The sequence below is a fragment of the Eutrema salsugineum genome, unplaced genomic scaffold (genome assembly GCF_000478725.1).
Source record: "Eutrema salsugineum unplaced genomic scaffold, Eutsalg1_0 scaffold_3, whole genome shotgun sequence".
Lineage (NCBI taxonomy): Eukaryota > Viridiplantae > Streptophyta > Magnoliopsida > Brassicales > Brassicaceae > Eutrema > Eutrema salsugineum.
The window spans coordinates 12,118,317-12,139,906 of NW_006256756.1; the positions used below are offsets into that span (position 1 = coordinate 12,118,317).

Sequence of the window (21,590 nt, forward strand, 5' to 3'; positions counted from 1 at the left end):
AATCCATGGTGAGGGCAATCACGTTCATACTCCTTAAAACGTTCCCAGGCTTCATAGAAAGATTCAGTTGGCCCTTGTTGAAAGTTTGAGATCTTTGTTCTCAACTGATTCGACCTTGACTTAGTATAGAAGTGGTTCAGGAAAGCAGTTTTACATTCTTCCCAATTAGTAATCCATCCTGCAGGCAAAGATTTTAACCAACGGTGAGCTTTGTCTGCTAATGAAAAAGGGAACAACTTACACTTTAAATAGTCTAGTGGAACTTGGTTTGTTCTCATCTTGCTGCAGATTTCTTCAAAGAGCTCGATATGGTCCATTGGGTGTTCAGAAGGAACTCCATGGAATTGGTTTTGCTTTACCATTGAGATGATTTGAGGCTTGACTTCAAACTCATTCCGGTTCGGAAATGGGACTTGAATTGCAGATCGGTTCTAAAAATTTTGAGTAGGTGCATCAAATCAGCTATGCGATGGTTCCTGGCTTGTCTTCGGTGTTGATTTGCTTGCTGAACAGGGCGGTTAATGCGTCCATTCGGCTGCATTCCTTGGTGGTCACCATTGGCTGCATTGATGGGTGCATCAAGGTCTTCACGTTCTTCTCTCTCGCGGTTCTGGTGGTTTCTCGGAGGAACCTCATCCTCCTCTCCATCTTGTCGAGCATGATCACCTCCTCTGTGATCATTCTCTTCATTTTCTCCATGTTCGGACCCGTCTTGGTCCATATTTAAAGTTTGATTAATAGGATCTCCAGGCTGGTCGTCGTTGGCCATTCCTTGCGTTCGTCTAAGTCTCCGAAGTTCTCTTTCGTGTCTGTCTATCTCGTCTAGAATTGGAATGTTTTCTACAGGTCTGCGCCTGGTATTCATGCAATTCAGAGAAAAACAAAAGAAGGGAAAGATAGTTCAGAAAAACTTTAAGAAAGAACTAGAGATCAGGTGTCTAGAACAGAAGTTAAAACAAGAAAAATAGCAAAAGGCAGCGAAAGAAATCCTCAGCAACGGCGCCAAAAACTTGATGTCGTGTCAACTGCGTGAGGGAACAATTTTTACCCTTAACAAAAACAAATGAATGCCGTAAGTGCACAGCTAATCAGTTGTAGTATTTAGGGATCAAATCCACAGATATTTGTGTGTCTGGTATTCTTCTACGGTTTTTAGCTTTATGTCTAGACTAGATTGGTTTTAAAGGTTGGTTGTTTGTCACGAATTAAACTAAAACTTAAAGAAAGCAAATAAATCTATCCTAGAAAGCAAGTAGAAAAATCGAATGGAAAACAAGTAAAGCAAGTAAAATATCGAACTAAGGCAATTGAAATGCAGATCTAAATAAACAAGTAAAAATCGATTGGCTTGTAAACTATGGCTAAAAACGCTGAGCTTTTGGAAACTCTAAGGGATCATAATCGGTTTTGACACTAGGGTAGATAGATTGGGATTGACGGATATCGATATATAGGGTTCTAGAGCTAGAGTACGGCAGTATGACTACGTCACTGTCGTGATCATAACCAACTGTTTCTCGCAACCCTGACCAGTAGGTTTCCACTCTGGCCCTGGAAGGGAGAGAACGCAAGAGCTGCACAAGACTCGTCAATACTCACGATCTCGCCGCAGGTAGGTTTCCACTCCTACGGAAAAATCACCTGTTTTATTCTAGGGCTGATACTTAATGAAAACTTTCGCAACACTAACTATCTAGATCAGATACCAGGTGATCAATCAAGCATACATGCAATAAGAACAAGAATAAACAGAGAACAAGTCGAAATCCCAGATCTATAAACCTAGATGTCTTAATCGATTATGAGAGCCCCTTTCGGGAACCCTAAGCCCAACTCGGGATCTACTCAGACATGGCTGAGGTCGACATCATCATTGGTTTTAATAAAAGTAATTAAAAAGTAAATAAAATAGATGAAGAAAGCTTCTCTATTGAAGAACTCGGACTTGAACAATCTTCTACAAAAATCGCATAAAAACGGCTAAAGGAAAAAGGGTTTCTGTAAAGTATGAAGGGTTGTTGTTAAAAACGACCAAAATGACAAGTATTTATAGTCTTCAATACTCCATGGTCTCTAGGGTTCCGGAATTGAGGCTGAGAATGCCTTTGGGCTTCAGAAATATGGGCTTTAGTTCGGAGTTTGATGGCCGCAGTCGGGAGTGACGTGACCGCGGCGAATAGGTGGTTGGCCGCGGTCGGGAGGCTTCTGACCGCGGGAAATGGGGTGTTGGCCGCGGTCGCGTGACTTGCTGGCCGTCTTTGAGTGGCTCCGGGGCTAATGGAATATCTTGAGATCCAACTGTTGGAATGTCTCCAAACCAAGTGCATTTGAAAGCTGGTTGATTCTTCTATAAGTTGTCCAATTTTGAGGGTGATCAGACGGTGAGAAGGTCTACGTCTCTCCATCAGAGTTCTGACGGTCTGCATTTATCCAAAAGAGTCTTTTTGTTCCAATTTGTGCCTCTTTATCCCAAATTACCTGAAAAGTCTTTTAAAATCCGGAAAAATAGAAATCCTTTGAAAACCTTTGAAAATGGAGTAAAAACACCTGTAAAAGACATTAAAGTGATCCATAAAAATGGTCAAAATCCAGTGTTATCAGATATATTTCAAGATTGGATCGTGTTTTGTTTGAAGACAAACAAAGTCTAAGTCTAGGAGAGTTGATAACACCGTATTTGTACCCATTTTCACCATTGATTTCAAATGCTTTTTCAAAGGTTTTAATCAGTCTTAGAAACTTTTATTATGATTTATATGTATTTGTAGTTTCAAGGCTCTTTTCAAGAAACTTAGGGAAAATGATGGTAAAATGGAAGAAAATCCACTTTTTCAGGTCAGAGTCAGACTGTCAGAAGTTCAGCCTCAAATGAAGACTTTGTCACCGTCTGATCCAGCTCAAATTTGGAGACAATCAAGAGGAGACAACCAGCATTCCATAGCACTTTACATCACGAAGATCCAACGGTGCAATCAAGTTGACCAAATTCACCGGCCCTGGAAGACTCTCACCTGCGGTAAACATGCATTTTATCTGCCCTGAAGACTTTCACCCCCAGTGGACCTAATGAGGAGCCACAAGGCCCAACATCAAAGCCCACTTCACCATTTCTCTTCATAACAGCCCTAAATGAGTCCTGGAATACGTTAAGATCTATAAATACATTTCTTAGTAGCCCTAAACGGGTGTGTGCTCTTGTAATGAGATTTTGAGCCACCAAACTTTGTTTTTGTAGGGTTTGGCGATGGAGATGGGGATTCTTCCCCTGATCCATTGTTCTTTCTCTTTTCTATCTAATTAACTTTTCTGTTTCATCATTTGCATTATTTCATGTCTTTTATCATGCATTGCATCATGTAGATTTGTCCTAGAGAATCAAGTTGTTTGAAGAGTTTTCGATAGGTACACATATCGATTAGTATTTCTAAGTTTCTAAATCATATTATGGATCTCATCTCTTCTAAGTTGTTCATATTGCATAAGAGTAGATTCATGACCTATTCTCTGAGCCTAGGATCGATCAGAGCCACGAGAGTGTTGTATCAGATCATCCATACCTAGCTTCAGAAGAACATAGTCACTATAGGAGTCGAGAGCTACCTGTAGAGAAGATGTGAGCAGACAAATTCAATATTTAATGCATGATCTTATTTCTGGGATGAGAGCGAGAGTTAATTGTCAGATCTGAGTGATTAATTGATTAAGATGGCGAGAGTTGGTTAATCATACACATGTCTATTCTAGTTCCATGCAGATCCCAGAAATAGATGAAGATAAATCGCCCGGAAGCTAATTGGAAATGCCACCAAACATCGATTAGAGTAAACCGGAGAAGTTTAAATCGCTACCTATGAGTTTAGAGTCTATAGTTTGAGTCGATATGCTTGAGATATTCTTTTAACAGTTCATTTTCATTGCATCTTATTCCTTTTGAATATTAGATTAGGTTTAGTTTAGGATTCTTAACCAAAAACCCCCATGAGTTTATGACTTTGCTTACTTCCCAGTTTGTTGTTTCTTACAGATTAAACATCCTCCCAATGGATCGACACCCTAAATCCTACAACGTACATCTGTGCACTTGCTGACACTAGGGTTTTATAAATTAAGAACTTTTTGAGGACCAATGGGCTTGTTAAAAACAAACCCTAGGCCCGCAAGCCCATCAGGTGCAAATTGGAACAAAAATTAAAAACAAACCCTAGGCTTGCAAGCCCATCAGGTGCAAATTGGAACAAAAAGACTCTTTTGGATAAATTCAGACCGTCAGAACTCTCATGGAGAGACGAAGACCTTCTCACCGTCTGATCACCCTCAAAATTGGACACTTAACAGAAGACTCAACGAGCTTTCAAATGCACTTGGTTGGAGACATTCCAACGGTTGGATCTCAAGATATTCCATTTTCCCGGGAGACATTTGAAGACGGCCGGCAAGCCACGCGACCGCAGCCAACAGCCCATCCACCGCGGCCAGAGCCGCGCGACCGCGGCCAAGCCCTCATTCCCCACGGTCACACTTCATGCGACTGCGGCCAGCAATCTCTGACTTAAGAAGCCAATTTCTGAAGCCCAAGTCATTCCCAGCCTCAATTCCGAAACCCTAGAGACCTTGGAGTATTGAAGACTAGAAATACTTGTCATTTAGGTCGTTTTTAGACATCACCTTTCATTTTTTTACAGAAACCCTTTTTCCAGCCGTCTTATGCGATTTTTAGAGAGGATTATTCAACTCTGAGTTCATCAATAGAGAAGCTTTCTTTCATCTCTTTTCTTTACTGTTTTTGATTGCTTACATTAAAACCAATGATGATGTCGACCTCAGCCATGGCTGATAGATCCCGAGTTGGGCATAGGGTTCCCGAAAGGGGCTCTCATAATTGATTAAGACATCTAGGTTTTTAGATCTGGGATTATAACTATATTCTCTGTTTATTATTATCTTTAATGTATGTATGCTTGATTGATCACCTCGTATCCGACCTAGAATGAAACAGGCGATTTTTCCGTAGGAGTGGAAACCTACCTACGGCGAAGTCGTGAGTACTGACAAGTCTTGTGCAGCTCCTGCGTTTTCTCCCTTCCAGGGCCAGAGTGGAAACCTACAGGTCAGGGTTACGAGAGACAGTTGGTTATGATCACGACGGCGACGTAGTCATACTGCCGTACTCTAGCTCTAGAACCCTAATATTTTGATATCCATCAATCCCAATCTAAAACCCCTAGTGTTGAAACCGATTATGATCCCTGTAGAGTCCCCGATTGTCCAGTGTTTTTAGTCATAGTTTACAAACCAATCAATTTTTATTTGCTTTCGTAGATCTGCATTTTTACTTACTTTAGTTCGATTTTCTACTTATTTCATTTTGCTTCCATTCGATTTTCTACTTGCTTTTTAGGATAGATTCATTTGCTTTCTTTAGTTTTAGTTTAGTTCATGACAAACACCAACCCCTTAAAACCGATTTAGTCTAGACATAAACTTAGAAACCGTAGAAAAATACTAGGCACACAAATCCCTGTGGATTCGATCCCTTTGTACTACAACTGATTAGCTGTGCACTTGCGGCTTTCATTTGTTTTTATTAAGGGTAAAACTTGTTCTCTCACCTCGTAGCACATCAACTTTGCAACTGCACAACAAAAATGTTAGAGAAGTGTCCTAGACTATCGATCTTCTTGAGTCGCTTCATCTTTAGCCTCCTCTTGAAAACTCTCTTCGACTATCCTTGGTATGGATTTTTTTCTATGATTTTGTCTAACTCTTCAGCCTTGGGTGGTGGTTAATAACACCGTGTTTTGATCACTTTTATGGACCGTTTTTAAATACTTTTTCAATACTTTCTATTTCTTTTAAGCGTTTTTATCATGGTTTTCTAGTATTTGTAGTTTCAAAACTCTTTTCAGGAAACTTAGGAAACAACTTAGCAAAATGGATAGAAGACCAGATTTTCAGCTCAGAGTCAAACTGTCAGATGTTCACCTTCAAATGAAGACCTTCTCACCGTCTAATTTAGCTCAAATTTGGAGAACTTAAAGATGGAACAATCAGCTTTCCAGCACACTTACACCAATACAATCCATCAGTTCAGTTAAAGTTACGCGAAGAGCAAGATGTCCTGTCAACCAGCTGGAAAGCATTCCTGACCGCAGCCAACCCATTTTACACGTCACATCTCCTCTGACAATGGAGAACGGTCTGTTCGGCCTAGAAGCCCATTTCCAAGCCCAAATTGATTCTTTCATTTAGAGAAACCCTAAGTGACGTCCAGAAATGACTTGAGCACTATAAATACATGTTTTAGAAACCCTAAGTCGTATGCTCTTTTATGTTTTAAGAATACCTTTTAAGTTTTTAGTGCTTTAGAGTTGTTTTAGGTTTCGGGAGATAGAGATCTATCTCTTGAAACTTTTTGTTTCCTCTTTAATATCGATTTCTATTCAGCTTTTCAACACAATGTTTTTGCTTTTTTTTAATCATGTCTGAGTAGTTCTATTGTTGGGTTTAAGGGATTTCTGATGGAGACAATATATGTTCTATGAGGATTCCATTAGTTATTAAAGCCGAATCCTAGAACTATTTTTTCTAAACTTATTTTTAATGAATGGGAGTAGTGTCATGAACTATAATCTGACTTAGGTTTGTAATGTTGCGAAAGTTTTCATTAGGGGTCATATCTAGTTTGAGAAGAGCAATTCTGCTATAGGAGTGGAAACCTATCTATGAGTGAGCTGTGAATGTTGACGAGTCTTAAGCAAGCTTGCATCTTTTCCCTTCCAGGGCCAGAGTGGAAACCTACTGGTCAAAGTTGCAAGAGATAGTTGGTTATGATCACGAGAGTGATGTAGTCATACGTTCGTGACTCGAGTTCTAAAAATTTTAGCTAGGATCTTTTAAATTACTTTTTAGCAATGTTTTGAATCGTTCATTCCCTGGAGATAATTTCTCTGAAAACCCAGCGTCTCATTTTTATTGTCTTACATCGATTTTTATTCAATCTTTTAGTCATTAGGTTATTTTTCATTCCCAGCCGATTTTCATTCAAGTTTTAGATTAGGTTTTCTTTAGTTTTCCAGCTGATTTTCTTTAGTACTTTTCCTTTTCCCGTTTAGTTAAGAATCTACGTTTTATTGACACCTCAAAACCCCTTTAAATTTCGACCAGTTCTAGACTTCCTGACTTCATATTTTTTTAAAGGATTTTGCAGAAAAAGATATTCCTTCCCTATGGATTAGATCCTTAAGTACTACAATCGATCAGCTGTGCACTTGCGGCTTATTGATTCTATTAGGATAAAACTTGACACCCTCACCGCACCCGCATCAAGTTGTTTGGCGCCGCTGCCAGGGAAGGCACGCGTTTTCTTTTCTGTAAAACCCTAAGAAAGGTTAGTAAATCGACTCTAGAACACGTTTTATATTTATTTTCGTTTTGGGTTCTCTTAATATGTTAAAATAATTTCTGTTTTTTTCGTCAGATAGCCAATGGAAAGAATTTTTAAAAGAAAGGCTCCTGAAAATGATTCGGAGGATTTGTCTGGTGATTTAGAGAATTTGCCTTCTGATCCTGCAGATAGGAAAAGAATATTGGAATATCATCCAAATCAAATAGACAAGGTAAGATGCAAATATCTGATGAAATAAATCAAGATGATTTAATTCTTCTTGGTGTGATCTGTATGGTGATTGGTTAAAATATAGTATGAAAAAAAAAGACAAAGTATGGTGATTGGTTAAAATATAGTATGAAAAAAAAAGACAAAGCATTTTGTTTGTTTTGCTACCTTTTTAGAGATTACACTGAAAATAAAGCTGGAAGTGATGCATATGTGACCAAGGGATTTGATAATTGGAAGAACACAGAGAGATTGCGTAATCATGTAGGGGCAGTGAATAGTTTTCACAATAGTGCATTGAAAAGAGCTGATAATCTGATGAAACAAGGACAGCCAATATTTCAGGCTTTTAATAAGCAAGAAGATGCAGCCAAAAATTAATACAAGATCAGATTGAATGTTTCAATTGGTGCTTGTAGATATTTGTTTCGACAAGGATACCGTTTCGAGGTCACGATGAGTCAGTGGATTCAACTAACAAAGGAGATTTTTTGGAGATTGTGAAACATACTACTGAGCAAAATGAGCTTGTAAGTAAGGTTGTGTTGGACAATGCTCCCAAAAATAATCAGATGGTGTCTATCAAAATTCAGACAGAAATATTTTATTGCTTTGTAGAGGAACTCATTGAGTCAGTTATTCAAGAAGTTGATCATGATATATTTTGTTTGTTGGTGGATGAATCTGCAGATGTTTCCGATAAAGAGCAAATGGCAGTGGTCTTTCGCTTTGTTGATAAATATAGAATAGTTAAAGAAAGGTTTATTGGTCTTGTTCATGTGAAAGAAACATCGTCTTTATCTCTCAAATGTGCTGTTGATTCATTGTTTGCTAAACATAGATTGAGTACGAACAAGTTAAGAGGGGAAGGATATGATGGAGCGAGTAATATGAAGGTTGAATTCAATGGGTTGACAGCTCTCATTTTGAGAGAAAATAATTCTACATATTATGTTCACTTTTTTGCTCACCAGCTTCAATAGGTAGTTATTGCTATAGCTCAAAAACATTTAGAAGTTGGGAACTTCTTTGACATGATTGATGTCTTGTTAAATGTTGTTGGAGCTTCTTACAAGAGAAAGGATATGGTTCGAGAAGACTATCGAAAAAGGATTGAGGAAAAAACCAAGAAAGGTGAAATTAAGACATGGCAAGGGTTGAATCAAGAGCTTTTATTTCAAAGACCTGGTAAAACTTGTTGGGGATCTCACTATAAAACATGATTGCGTTTGGTTGATCTATTTCCTTCTATCATTAAAGTGTTGGAGTATGTCGAAAGCAATGGGACTGATAGCATTATAAAACGTCAAGCTAATGTTCTTCTCAAATACTTTCACATTTTTGATTTTGTGTTCTATTTACAGTTGATGCTGCTTCTCCTTGGACTCACAAATAATTTATCGAAAGCTCTACAACGGAAAGATCAAGATACAGTATTCTGAAAGCTATATATGTCACTAGTGAAATCCACCAAGCAACAATTGTACAAGCTCAGGAATAATGGATGGAAATCTTTTATCAACAAAGTTTTTTCTTTTTGTGAGAATTATATGATAGAGCTGTTGGTAATGGAAAAAGAATTCATTATTTCAAAGAAACCAAGCATGAAAAGCAATAAAACCATCTTGCATCATTACAAGGTGTAATGCTTTTACACTATATTGGATATGCAAATTCAAGATTTTAATGATCGTTTTGATGAGGTAGATACTGAATTACTTGGTTGTATTCAATCTTTGAGCCCCATTGATTCATTTTATGAGTTTGATCAGTTGAAATTTATGAGATTGTCTGAGTTTTATCTAGAAGATTTTAGTCATCTTAAGCAAATATCTCTTGAGCATTAATTTGGTATGTACATCGACATTATCCGAGAAGATAAAATATTTTCTAATTTGAAGGATCTTGGAGATCTTGCATGAGTTATGGTGGAGACAAAGAAACATCTTTCACATCTTTTGGTTTACCAACTTTTGAAACTAGTTTTGACTCTGCATGTACTCACCGCTATAGTTGAAAGATGTTTTTCTGGGATGAAGATTGTGAAGACTGTCTTACAGAAACGAATGAGTGATCAGTTTTTAAACGATTGTGTCGTTTGTTTTGTTGAGAAAGAATTGCTTGAGAGAGTGAAAAATGAAGTAGTGATGAAAAGATTCCAAAATATGGAGCTTTTTAAAATAACTTTGTAGGTTTTTTTAATTTAAGATATTTAATATAAAATATTTTTGTTATTTAAAATATTATATTTCCAACTAAAAAAGGTTCTAGATCCGCCAGTGAGTGTGAGGTGAGTGTGAGGAGCTTGTATATCTCATTGCTGCAGGTGGCTGTGTGCGAACCATAATTGCAGCAGAGGATGAAGACGGGGATGTTCCCAGTAGGGGAGTGAGCTGATGCGATTTCTGATTATTTTGTCAATGTGGCGAGAAGCATGGGTTGTTGAGGCTTAATGTGAATTCTGTCATTTTACTCCTTCTAAACAAAATAAACCGTGGCTTGGGAAGCTAGATGAGCCAGAATGTATCTCAGGTGGTCATGAGACAATGCAGCAATGGCTAAGAGAGTATCTGTCCAATTCTGAGTTAACCGAGTTCTAAGGAGAGATCCGATACTTCAGACCAAACTGTGGCAGAAAAAGGACAAGTGAAGAATAGATGATCATGAAATTCATCTCTTTCAGCGCGTAGGACACAAGCTTGACTTGCAACCCATCTCCTTAGTCGATCACCGGTAGACATACGGGCACGGACACAAGCCAGAGAATGAAGCTATAATGCGGTACTACTTGAGAATATGAATCTATTCTCATATCTGATTGATTCTCTTTCGTCAATCCTTATCTGAATGTAGATAAACCCAGAAGAATATGAACAACAAAAACCCTAAATCCCTGAAACTGAACAAGGAAACTGGAAAAACCACTATTTATTGTAGGATAAGATTCAATAAAGAAACCTAAAAAACCAATTGACTTCACAAGTGTAGCTTTAAGCCATAAATGGAGATTAATGTGCGCATCATACATTGACGACAAAGAAATGGAAAGGATAAGAACGAGAATTGAGTTTTGATCAGATTTGAAGAATCTCGGTCGGACTCAAAGTTTATTATTTTATTGTGACACACGAATTCAACGATACGTATTTGGCGCACTGGTAACAAAGTTTCATTGCTTTCTACTAACCCAGGTTCGAATCCATAGAGGTGCATTTTCTGCATTTTTTGTTAATTTTTTTTTTCACAAAACTACGTCGTTTTGCAAATTTGTTCCAACAGGCATTTTCTGCATTTTTTGTTAATTTTTTTTTCACAAAACTACGTCGTTTTGCAAATTTGTTCCAACGAGCATGACACATGTCGTCTGAGTAATCACCGTTAATATTTTAACAGAATTGACTAACAGAATTCGGGTCAAAGATGGTTTTAGCCAAAATAATATATGTTCGGGTATGCATATTCCAATTTTTGAAAGTTCAGGTATCAATTAGCACACCAAAATTGTGTAGGTACTAATCGGTACCAGTTGAACGAGTTGAGGTACGAATTGGCCGCTTTCCCCATCAGAGCCCGAAGAGTCTTGAGATACACATAAATGATAACTTTAATTTAATTTTCTTAATCTGATTTATTTTTACATGTGTGCAACTCTAATTAGTACAAACTGTTTACACATCTATTATATAAAGACTCAGTTGAGTCTCACAAGTTTGACATATCAGCATTCATTTTTATGACACATCAACTCATTTATTTGTTATTAAAAAAAACTAAATTAAAACTAATTATTTTCATAGTCATTTTCTCTATAATTTGATTATTTATCATGATGGCTTTTTAACTTCAGCGGTGTCTTGTTTTTTAGTGATACTTCAAACATTATTAATATGAAGATTCTTTTTCTACATGTTTCAATGCATATATGAAGAGAAAAAAAAGAAAAAAATAAAGATAACTCAAAATTTTCTGATAAATCTCTAATCTACAGTTTTAAATTGTAATTTATGCAGGTTTCTATGTAGAAGCCTACGACAATAAACGTTGTCCACAGATCCACAGTTTTAGATTTATTTCTTGGTTACGGTCAGAGACATTGACGGTAACACTCAATTGTGTTCGTTTAAAGAAGAAAAAAATTTTTGTTCGAGAATTCTATAAATAGTAAAGCAGGACGACTTCGAAGCTTGTTGTGATCAAGAACTCTCCTTTTTTCTACTTTACTGTTTGAATGTTAATTTGCTACATACATTTCTCAGTTATGGTAACTATGAACTTATGAAAGATGATTAGTTACTTTGAGAATTACTGATAAACTTTTTTTATTGGGTTCTCAAAAGAGAAATTTGCAACTAATTTAAATTACTAAACATTTTTTGACTTTATGATCATAAAAAAAAGAAAAAATTCTTACTATAATTTTTCATATTTAGGTTATTAGGGAATCTATAGGAGTTTGCTTAATGGAGGGAAGATGATCAATTATATTGGCAAATAGTGAGCGTTATATTTCCAAGTTGATGATGCAGTGATCTTTTTAACATAGTTTAAATAAAACACTATAACAAATCATTGAATGCGATACATGCATGGAAATCAAAGTAAACAATTGTTGTAAACAAGCAAAGAAAAAAATGGAATATTTGTTCAGGTAAGTTAAAGATAACTAACACGCACTAAATTTAGTAAACTTGAATAAGCTTTACAAAAAAGAAAAAATTAGCTAATGGTTTGTTCTTATAGGTTGAATCTAATTCACATAACAGAAAAAGAAGAAGTCTCTACCGTAAGATGGGTGCATGTAAGCTACTCTGATTTGAAGAACTATTTGATGCCTCGAATTTCTTTGTGTTTGAATAATCATGAGAATTATCTTACTACTTTTGATACCAATAAAAGAAAATATAGATTACATATCTATTTGATGGATTCTCATATCTAGATTTTTTATGATGTTCCAAAAAAGATGTAGTCTTAAAAGAAGAAATTAACGGCTTTTAGTAGAGAAAAGTTTAATAAGCTTTTTGAAGACAAAAGAAAACGTCAATATAAAAGCCAACCAAAATAAAAACACTTTAAGAAAATATGTAAAAAACTAACAAAAAAACCAATAAATTTATCAAAAAAAAAGAGCCAATAAAAAAGTTAACCAAAACAAGAATACTTTAAATTTAATTTAGATTTTAAGCATTAGATAAATAATAACTAAAAAAACTCATGCATTTGAGTGGGTAATCATCTAGTGTCAATAAAGATTGACTTAAAACGTATCGCAATGAGGTGAATTTCTAATTTTTAAATATTCAACTTTACGTTATTAATCATTTTTTCTAGGCATTAGGTTAATTTCGATTGCCTTTAATGTTATTGACACTGATTCCATATATAAATAATACATAAATTATTATTATTTCTCTCTGATGATAAATTGAAATGAAGGATGCATTAGATTTAGGGTAACAAGCAACAATTTTGCTATTAACTGTGAGAAAAAACTAAATCTGAAAATATATATATATATATATATATATATATTACAGAAAGAACAAATCGAACCATCATAAAATAGTTACAAGTTAAATACACAGTAACACAGAGATGTTTAAATATCTGCAGAGGAAACCCTCGGATTAGTCTTGAGGGTCTTCTTGGTAATCTTCATTTCTTTGGTTTTATTCTTTTCTCCAACATTATCTTTCTCTTCCTCTGTCTCTACCGCCGCAAGCTTCGTCTTCATCTTTTCCTTAAATATCTTTCTCATCGCGTAAACCTCTGCCAGACCCAGTGTCCCTGATCCACCAACACCGTACATCTCCGAATCAATCTAACAAAAGATAATCTCAAGTTGGTACGAAAATTAATGAGTTTATTTTTATGTGTATGTTGAGAACGAGAGATTAAGGAGGTTCATGGATGATTTTATAAAGCTTTGTAAGGAGGGGAGTAACATGGAACTTTCCTTGGCGGCCAATTTGATTTTTCTTTCTTTTTTTTTTCTTGGTTTCTCATTTGGTAATATAGGAAACGTAGAAAATGGGAAAAGTAAGAATAGTTTTGCTTGGAGACCAAGGGATATATTCTATACCATAAAAGTGACCAAAGATTTCCAAATAATTGACACTTGGGAGCGTTTATTGGGGTTCGATCCCATGTCAATTTGTTGCGGAAAATTGCATGGGATAACAATTTTGGTCCACCTAATAAAGAAAGTATTGTTTAAAAAAAAGGTAATAATAGGCCGAGAGAAAATAAGTATCAACTTTCAAATAAAGTAGATTTCATCAATGGAAAACGGTCAACTTTGACGTTTACTCATGTCCAAGTCTACTCTTTTTTAGGATGCAAGTCTACTCTAATCGAGTTACGATCTCGAATGGAACGACCCAATTCAAACCGAGTCTAACTCACTAAGAATTGAAGAAACGACCCATCGATCATCACGCACTTGAATACTTGATCAGTGTCCAGACTACGTTGACTATTGTTTTTTCTGTAGTAAGTCATGCATTACTGATTGACGATAAAAGTACATGTCAATCTTCGGCAAAATTCTATTTACTGTTTGAAAAAAATCATAGATGTGAAAAAAAAAAATATATATATATATACACATGCCTATCTTCAGATAAATTCGATATTTATCTATTCTATTAAAACAAAAGCATTTTTAATGCTTGTTTCCCAACACTCTCAAATTTTTTTTTAAAAAAATCTATTTGAAAACAGTTTAAAAATTATCCTGGTTTATTACAATATTATTTAAAAAACACATTTTTATATATAATTTAATTCCAAAAATTATATAGTAATTTAGATACCTAAAGATTTCCTTAAGTATAGGTTATATTTAAAAATTCAAACTATTTTTTGTAATTAAATTTAATTCTGAAAAATAGATATTACTTTAAAATTCTGTTAGATTTAATTTAACTTTTGAAGTTTAAATAATATTTTTAGAATAACACAAATGATTAATGAATACTTTATTGTATTTTTTTAGTCATATTCAATCAGACTAAAGGTAATTGACAACTGATAAGTATTAATATTCTATGGTGATTTGATGGAGCATGTTAGTTTTTTTTTTAAGTATGGTCTTATGCAGGTTAGGTTATCAAAACATGCAATAATTTTTTTTTTAAATTAGTAAATATTTATATAGTAGTATGAACGGACGGGTTAGAATTATATTTTTATAATTACGATTTTTTTGGATTAATAGTATGAGCGAGTTAGAATATGTTTTCATAATAACGGTCATTTTTTGATTAATAGATTAACAAGATTAGAATTATGTTTTTTATAGTGATCATAATAATAGCAGAAAACAAAATTTTTTAAAAAAGTTATATCTAAACACAAAAATAAAAATTTGTCACTTATTAGAAAAATTATATATATAAAGAAAATATAAATATATTACAAATTTTGATTAAAAAATATTTTTGGGCGGATGCACGGAATAAGATCTAGTTTTCTGTTAATAAAATCTATCGATAAAAATTGATCATGTTGGTTATAATTATTTTTTAACTTCTTCTCAATGTCAGTTATATAGTTATCTTTTATATGAATGTATATGTTGAGTTATACACTGTTACATTAATTGTAAACTATGAACTTAAATAGAAATTTTTGTTAATTTTTTTGTACGACTTCATTCATCTTTGTATTTTTATATTTTTGAAAGTCATATCTATTTTTTTACAGTAGTTATTTTTTTTTTAAAAAAAATTGAATATTAACATCTAAATATCATTAATTTTTGTTATATGTATGTTCATTTACATATATTTAAAATAATTATAAATTTCAAATATTTGATTTTCCCCGCGATACCTAGTTATTATAATATAAGATTTAACAAGTAATTTAACACACGACAAAAACATATAGCTTGTTATTCAAATTCATGGTTAGTAATTGTGGATCCTAAAATCCACAGTCAATAATTTGGAGTGGTTTTGTGAATAAAGGAAGATGTGCAAGATTCTGAGAAGACCACAACGAAGTAGATAAGACGAGATTCGACGAATTGGATTTGTATTAATGATTTTGCAAAGATTTTAAAGAGCTCGTAGAGCGTATTATGTCTAGAATGAGTAAAGATTATCTATAACAACATGTTTATGCCTTTTTTTATAGAGGGCAAATCCATTATACACGATCAACCATTAAAATCTCTTTATTATTAAACTTTTTTTTAAGAAGTATCATCTAGAAAGCAAAACTTTCTATGAATATGAATTCATCTTTTTTTTCTACATATTAATCAGATAAATCAATTGGTCTTCTAAATGAGTTGTTTACACTCAATATCACTTTTTGACTCTTATTTACACAATATATCACTTTTTGCTACTCTAACATTGTGCTTTGGCTAAATTACAATTATCTCATTCTTCTACCATTTGTAATTTATTAATAAAAGATAAAGCAAAAGAAAAATAAAAAGTTTATCTCTCTTTTGTCTTCCTCTTTCTTGTCGACCATAAAAGCACCATTCTCTTTATTTTTTTTTTCTTTTTCCGCTTTTTTCCCAAACTTATATCTCATATACTTTATTATTTTTATTTTCTTTTTATAAAATAATAATTTAACAGTTATATTTACACTATCAGTTATATCTATTTCATGTCTATATTTTGAAACTCATTTTACAATAATTTACTTTTATATAATTTGCATAAATAAATAAACCATACATGTCTTTATATAGTTACGTACACGTATATGCGTACATGTATCTATATGTAGATGTATCTATGAACATATGGTATATGTAGACGCAGTTACATGTTATGGACATACATGCGTATTCAGAATAATTTGATACACATATACATAACTATATGGATATACATATTATTTTTACATAATTTATGCAAATTATGTATAAATAAACTATATAAAATGGGTATCAAAACATAGACATAAATTAGATATAACTGATAGTGTAAAAAATAATTTAACAATTATTTTTTATAAAAATAAAATAAGCAAAGTAAATTATGTGAGATATAAATTTGGGGAAAAGAGAGGAAAGAGAGAAAAAAAAATGATGCTTATTGTTGACAAGAGAGAGAAACTTTTTATTTTTCTTTTCTTTTATCTTTTATTTTTAAAAGAGAGAAAGACAATTGTAAGGAGGTAAAAATAAGTAGAAAGTGATGTATCTGTAAATAAAAAAAAAAAAGTGATATTGAGCGTAAATTTATCTTTCTAAATTGCCCCTTTTTATTTTTTTATTAAAGACAATTTTCTCCCGTTGACCCCTTTTTTGTTGAGCTGCTCCGTGATCTTCGACCTAATTGTGCTTGAGCTTCACCCAATTCCTAGACTTGAGATTTTCTTCGATCTCCCTTTGATCTGGCTATACTTTGTTAGTACATCAGCGTGAAGATCACCACTTTGACTCTAGCTTGAGATCCCAGTCAGGATGGGATTCGCCCGATGTAACCCATTGATAGATTTAAGTGGGCTTTACATAGGCCGGACTTAGAATCAAATCCACCATAATATGACAAGTAACAAGAATATATAACTTGTAAACAATTGTGTTAATAGTGAACAAAATAGATAATTACGCATGAACCCAACTAAATTGTTATTGATTTACAACATTATGTATATACCATCTTAACAAGAAAATTAGTTTTTTTAACACTTTACAAGAACTTGTAACCCTTACTAAAATGTATATACACATGTATAAGATGTTTTATTCTATCATTGTCACCACCAATTTTCATCCTCTACCAAACCACATCCATCCAATTCGGTTAAGCTTGAACCCAATCAAGTTGTCTGATACCAAGACTTTATTTTCCATCTTCTATGTCTTTTCCTCTCACTTTTCTCGCTTCCTTAAATTGGTTCTTCCCCACTTTTTCGATTGGCTAATCAGAATTCTATCTTAAAAATTTTCCAGGAAAAAAAATCACTCGGCAATCAATGATGGATCCCTGGCAATACATGTTGTTAAATTCTCATGGAATGAGTAACATGATTGCGATCAAATAACTACTAGATTTAGTACATCAAACTTTATATATTAAAACAGATATGAATTTGTGCTATGCACGGAGTGAAATATCTATAGATTTTTTTTTTTTTTGTAATATCTGAGTTTGAAATGAAAATATGGACCATAAGAAATATATTGATTTTTTAAGCTATTATGAACTACGATGATATAATAGGTATTCTTTAAATTTGATGGGATTTGTATGTCAAAAATCAAATATCATAAAAAAAACTCTAAAAATAAGTAAAACAATAAAATACAATTTTATTCATCCTTGTAGTATTTTTCCAAAATTTAACATTTTATCTTAATATACGATTGATTTGAAGAGTTTTTGAAAGTGTTCTACACACTACAAAATGGAATAACAGAAAGTTTTCAAAATTGAAAAATATTCTAAACAAAGACATAGGAGATATCTTTAGATGACGTATGAATATTAGAAATTTTCAGAGCAATCCTTTGCTTAATAATATATCAAAAATAAAAAGCTAATAATTTAGATAGTATTTATCAATTAGTATTAATTTTAAACTAGTTCTTGAACATGCTTCAGTAGGGGAAGACTAACTTCCTTTCCTAATTACGGTTATGGAGACATTTTTTCTTGAACAAAAAAACATTTTTTTAGTAAAACAGCCCAAAGTTTGAAGCACCTGAAGCTGTTGCACTGAAAAATGTCGTAAAGAAGATTTAATTAAACAAAAACAGTTTTCAATGCAAAGCTGAATGAAACTTTTTGGAGCTAAATCATGGGGTAGGTCTAAAAATTTTCATTACGGTAAATCAACCTTTTGAAGTTCCAAAAGAGATTCTGGAACAAATAGAAGATTAAAAACAGGATGGACTGGATTTGTACCATATGGCAAAGTTGACTTTTTGCTTTTGTCTTTTACATCTCCATCAAGGTGCAACAAAGTTGTCTATATCCATAGTAAAGATTATTTTTTCCCCAAAATGGTCCATCATTTGAACCAAGTCACAAAATTATGTTGTTAAGACTGAAGCCAATGATACAAATTATGAAACACAACTAAAAAAAGCGGCATAAGTCGCAAGTTGCTTCAATACATCCGGATTAATAAGTCTTTTAGTTGTTAAGCCCCCAGTCATATGTTTGGTAGACAACTCTAAACTGAGTATCAACTAGCAAATCCAACAAAGCTTCTGAAAGTTGTGGCTCCAAGTAGGTTGATGCATGCTTCAGTACCTCCTCTTCGCCCTTTCCGAAATCAACCCCATACCTGTGCACAAATCGGGTACAGTAAGCAAGACAGAATCATGTAACTCTTAATTATGTTGAATTGAATGAGATGTTTCTGAGCTTTACCAATTAAAGATTTTGCTAATGTAAGCAACCTTGGAATTGAGATCAACTATGAGTCCACCGCCTCTTAAGAAATCGCGAGCTGCCCCCATGAGTTCTTCATCGATCTCTCCAGGTGAGAAACATCGGAGAGGTGGTCCAGACCGAGTACCACAAACCAGAGCAAAATGACTTAAAGGCTCTACATAAGGCAGAGCAACCTAAAGACATGATACTACGAATCAGCACAAAGCTTGTATAAACAGTCAAGCCAGCTTCTTCAAAGGTTTTCTTTACCTTTGAACGTTTATCTTTTGCACCAAAAGGCTTCATAAGATTGTAAGGTGGTCGCTGGTTACCCCTTAGAATTCCATTTTGTATAGCAGAGAGCGAGTAGGTGTTGCCACCAATAACATATTTGAATTCCCCAAACATCTTATTTCGTTCAAGTGGTCCTACTGGATGTCCCCATACTAGTATTGCATGAATAGCCATCATGTTATAAAGGTTTACAAAGAATGCAAGCTTTTCCTCTCTCGGCATATCTTCAAGCTCTATCCTATGGAGCTCTTGGATTATTCGTAGGTATCTTGGGAATGGAATGATGATACTCAGGTCAGAAATAACAACAAATAGAAACAACTTATGTAAGAGGATCATTCATATACATACCTTGCAAATTCTTCACTTCCATGGATACTTCTGTAATCCACATGTTTTCCATCTGGTGAAGTGTAAGTTTCAAGGATTGCTTGATACAGAAGTCTGAGTCTATACGCAATTTCTACAATTGGCCTTGGCTTCAACTCAATTATCCCTCTAGGGATGTTGTGGCATTGAGATGACACGATAGGATCATCATCAAGAAACCGGTACATGTGATTCCCATCCTCAAACAGATTCTCACTGATTACAAAATATCACAGAAGGATACAAATGAAAAACAAGAAACAAAAATGAAACCAGAAAACCTCAAAACATTGGTGTAGAGAGAAAAGCTTACTCTAAGACATGTTGAAAGAAAAGTTGGCTTGCAAGTTTCCGAGCAACTTCAACAGCCTATGTAACATAAAGGTTAGATTATAAATCGTCAAATCATGTTTATATATATCAACTATTCTTAAAACCTAACAGTGATCACATTACTTATATCTCTTACCGCTTCTCTTTCTAGACGTTGGTCGGCGGATAAAAAATCAACAGCTTCTGAACCTGAGAAACAGTTCTTAAACCTTCGCAGCTTATAAAACCGATCCTTAACAATGCAAGGCTTCATCTTCTGCACTATTAAAGCTAGTTCATCTACAGGACCTTTACTTGATGCATCATCTTCCCCTGAGAATGGTGGCAAAGGAGCTTCCCTAGGCGGTGCTTCAGCTATCAAATATTTAATCTTCTCATCAAGTTCTCCTGATTCATCCATTTCCTTGAGCTCTTTTAAACTCCCAACTAACTCTTCATTGAAGAATATCTTAGGAACATCTGAAGAAGATCCAGAAATCTTTTCCAGCTCCAACGTTCTTGTTGGGTAGATGTCGATATTTATCTCCACATATCTAAGCCTCTTTTCATGCAAATATAACCTACATTCTCTGCACTCCTCACAGCCTAGTCTTGTATAAAGTACTATTCTACCTTTCATCACTACAGGCTCCAATGCCGCCTCCATATTCGTCGCCTCTCCTTTGTCAACCGTATCATCGTTCTGCATCATCTTCAAATAGCTTAAGGGATTCCATATTGACGCTTTTCCCTCTGCTTTAGGTGATTCCCCCACTTTGATTTCGTCGCCTCTTGTGTCTGTACCATCATTTGATATGTTATGAGCAGCATTGACATCATTCATTTTCCCGGAAAGACGACGCATGAGTGTATGTACCGCGACTTCGCTCTTCACTCTAACGAAATTCTTGATTGCAGCTGCTTTCTCTGTCCAAGCAGAAGTTGATGAATTAGAATCTGGTGAGTCGGGTTTCGGCTGCTCTTTATCATCATCCATTGTTTCTTCTTCATCAGCTTCCTCTATTTCATCACCATCTTTTGAATCAGACGAACTCTCACTCTCGTCATCATCATCATCATCATTACTACGCAACTTATCTTGTTGTGTCTCAGATTCAAAAGAAACGGTCTTCTCCTCTTCGTGGATGTCTATAGACTCCATCTCCTCAATTTCAACAATGGGCTTAGGATAAACTTGCTCATCAATGATCTCAACAGATTTCATCTCTTTAATCTCTTCCCCATTGTTCTCCCCCAATGTTGCAGAAACATTTTCAACATTGTGTTTAGGAGAAACTTCCTCAGCAATGATCTCAGCAGATTTCATCTCCTCCAATTGTTCCCCTTTATTCGAAGAAATCACCAGATTTTCCATCAACGAGGCTTATTACAAAAATCAAATAACTGTTAACGTTCATAAAACAATACTAAAATTCACAAAATTTCACATTTCAAAACGTTAATATCCTCGAAACCGCAAACAAATATTCCCAAAATCTGCTTTCTAAATGATTCAATCTAACTCTAAGAATCAATACAAAATGGCTCATTCCAGGATCACAAAAAAAAAAAAACATTGTATTGAGAAACTTACAGATCCGAAGAGAATCGGAAGGCAAAGGGATTCACAGATTTATACAGTA

At 34.3% G+C, this 21,590-nt stretch overlaps 2 protein-coding genes, 1 non-coding gene and 1 pseudogene across 3 annotated transcripts; 2 read left to right on the forward strand and 2 right to left on the reverse strand.

The window, feature by feature from the left end:
• Positions 1–106, forward strand: LOC112085730. Its single transcript, XR_002899029.1, has one exon. It is a non-coding gene; the product is annotated as a small nucleolar RNA R71 (small nucleolar RNA).
• A 7,378-nt stretch (positions 107–7,484) lies between these two features.
• LOC18014671 lies at positions 7,485–9,011 on the forward strand (annotated as a pseudogene).
• Positions 9,012–13,036: 4,025 nt separating this feature from the next.
• Positions 13,037–13,571, reverse strand: LOC18014672. The gene has a single exon (XM_006397214.2). It carries the CDS (start codon positions 13,422–13,424, stop codon positions 13,215–13,217), a length of 210 nt encoding a protein of 69 aa, XP_006397277.1. The 5' UTR covers positions 13,425–13,571; the 3' UTR covers positions 13,037–13,214.
• A 5,158-nt stretch (positions 13,572–18,729) lies between these two features.
• Positions 18,730–21,322, reverse strand: LOC18014673. The gene is made up of 6 exons (XM_024154636.1): positions 20,105–21,322; positions 19,949–20,004; positions 19,618–19,851; positions 19,243–19,534; positions 18,970–19,166; positions 18,730–18,883 (listed from the first exon to the last, which is right to left on the reverse strand). Exons 1-6 carry the CDS (start codon positions 21,320–21,322, stop codon positions 18,730–18,732), a joined length of 2,151 nt encoding a protein of 716 aa, XP_024010404.1.
• Positions 21,323–21,590: the final 268 nt, after the last annotated feature.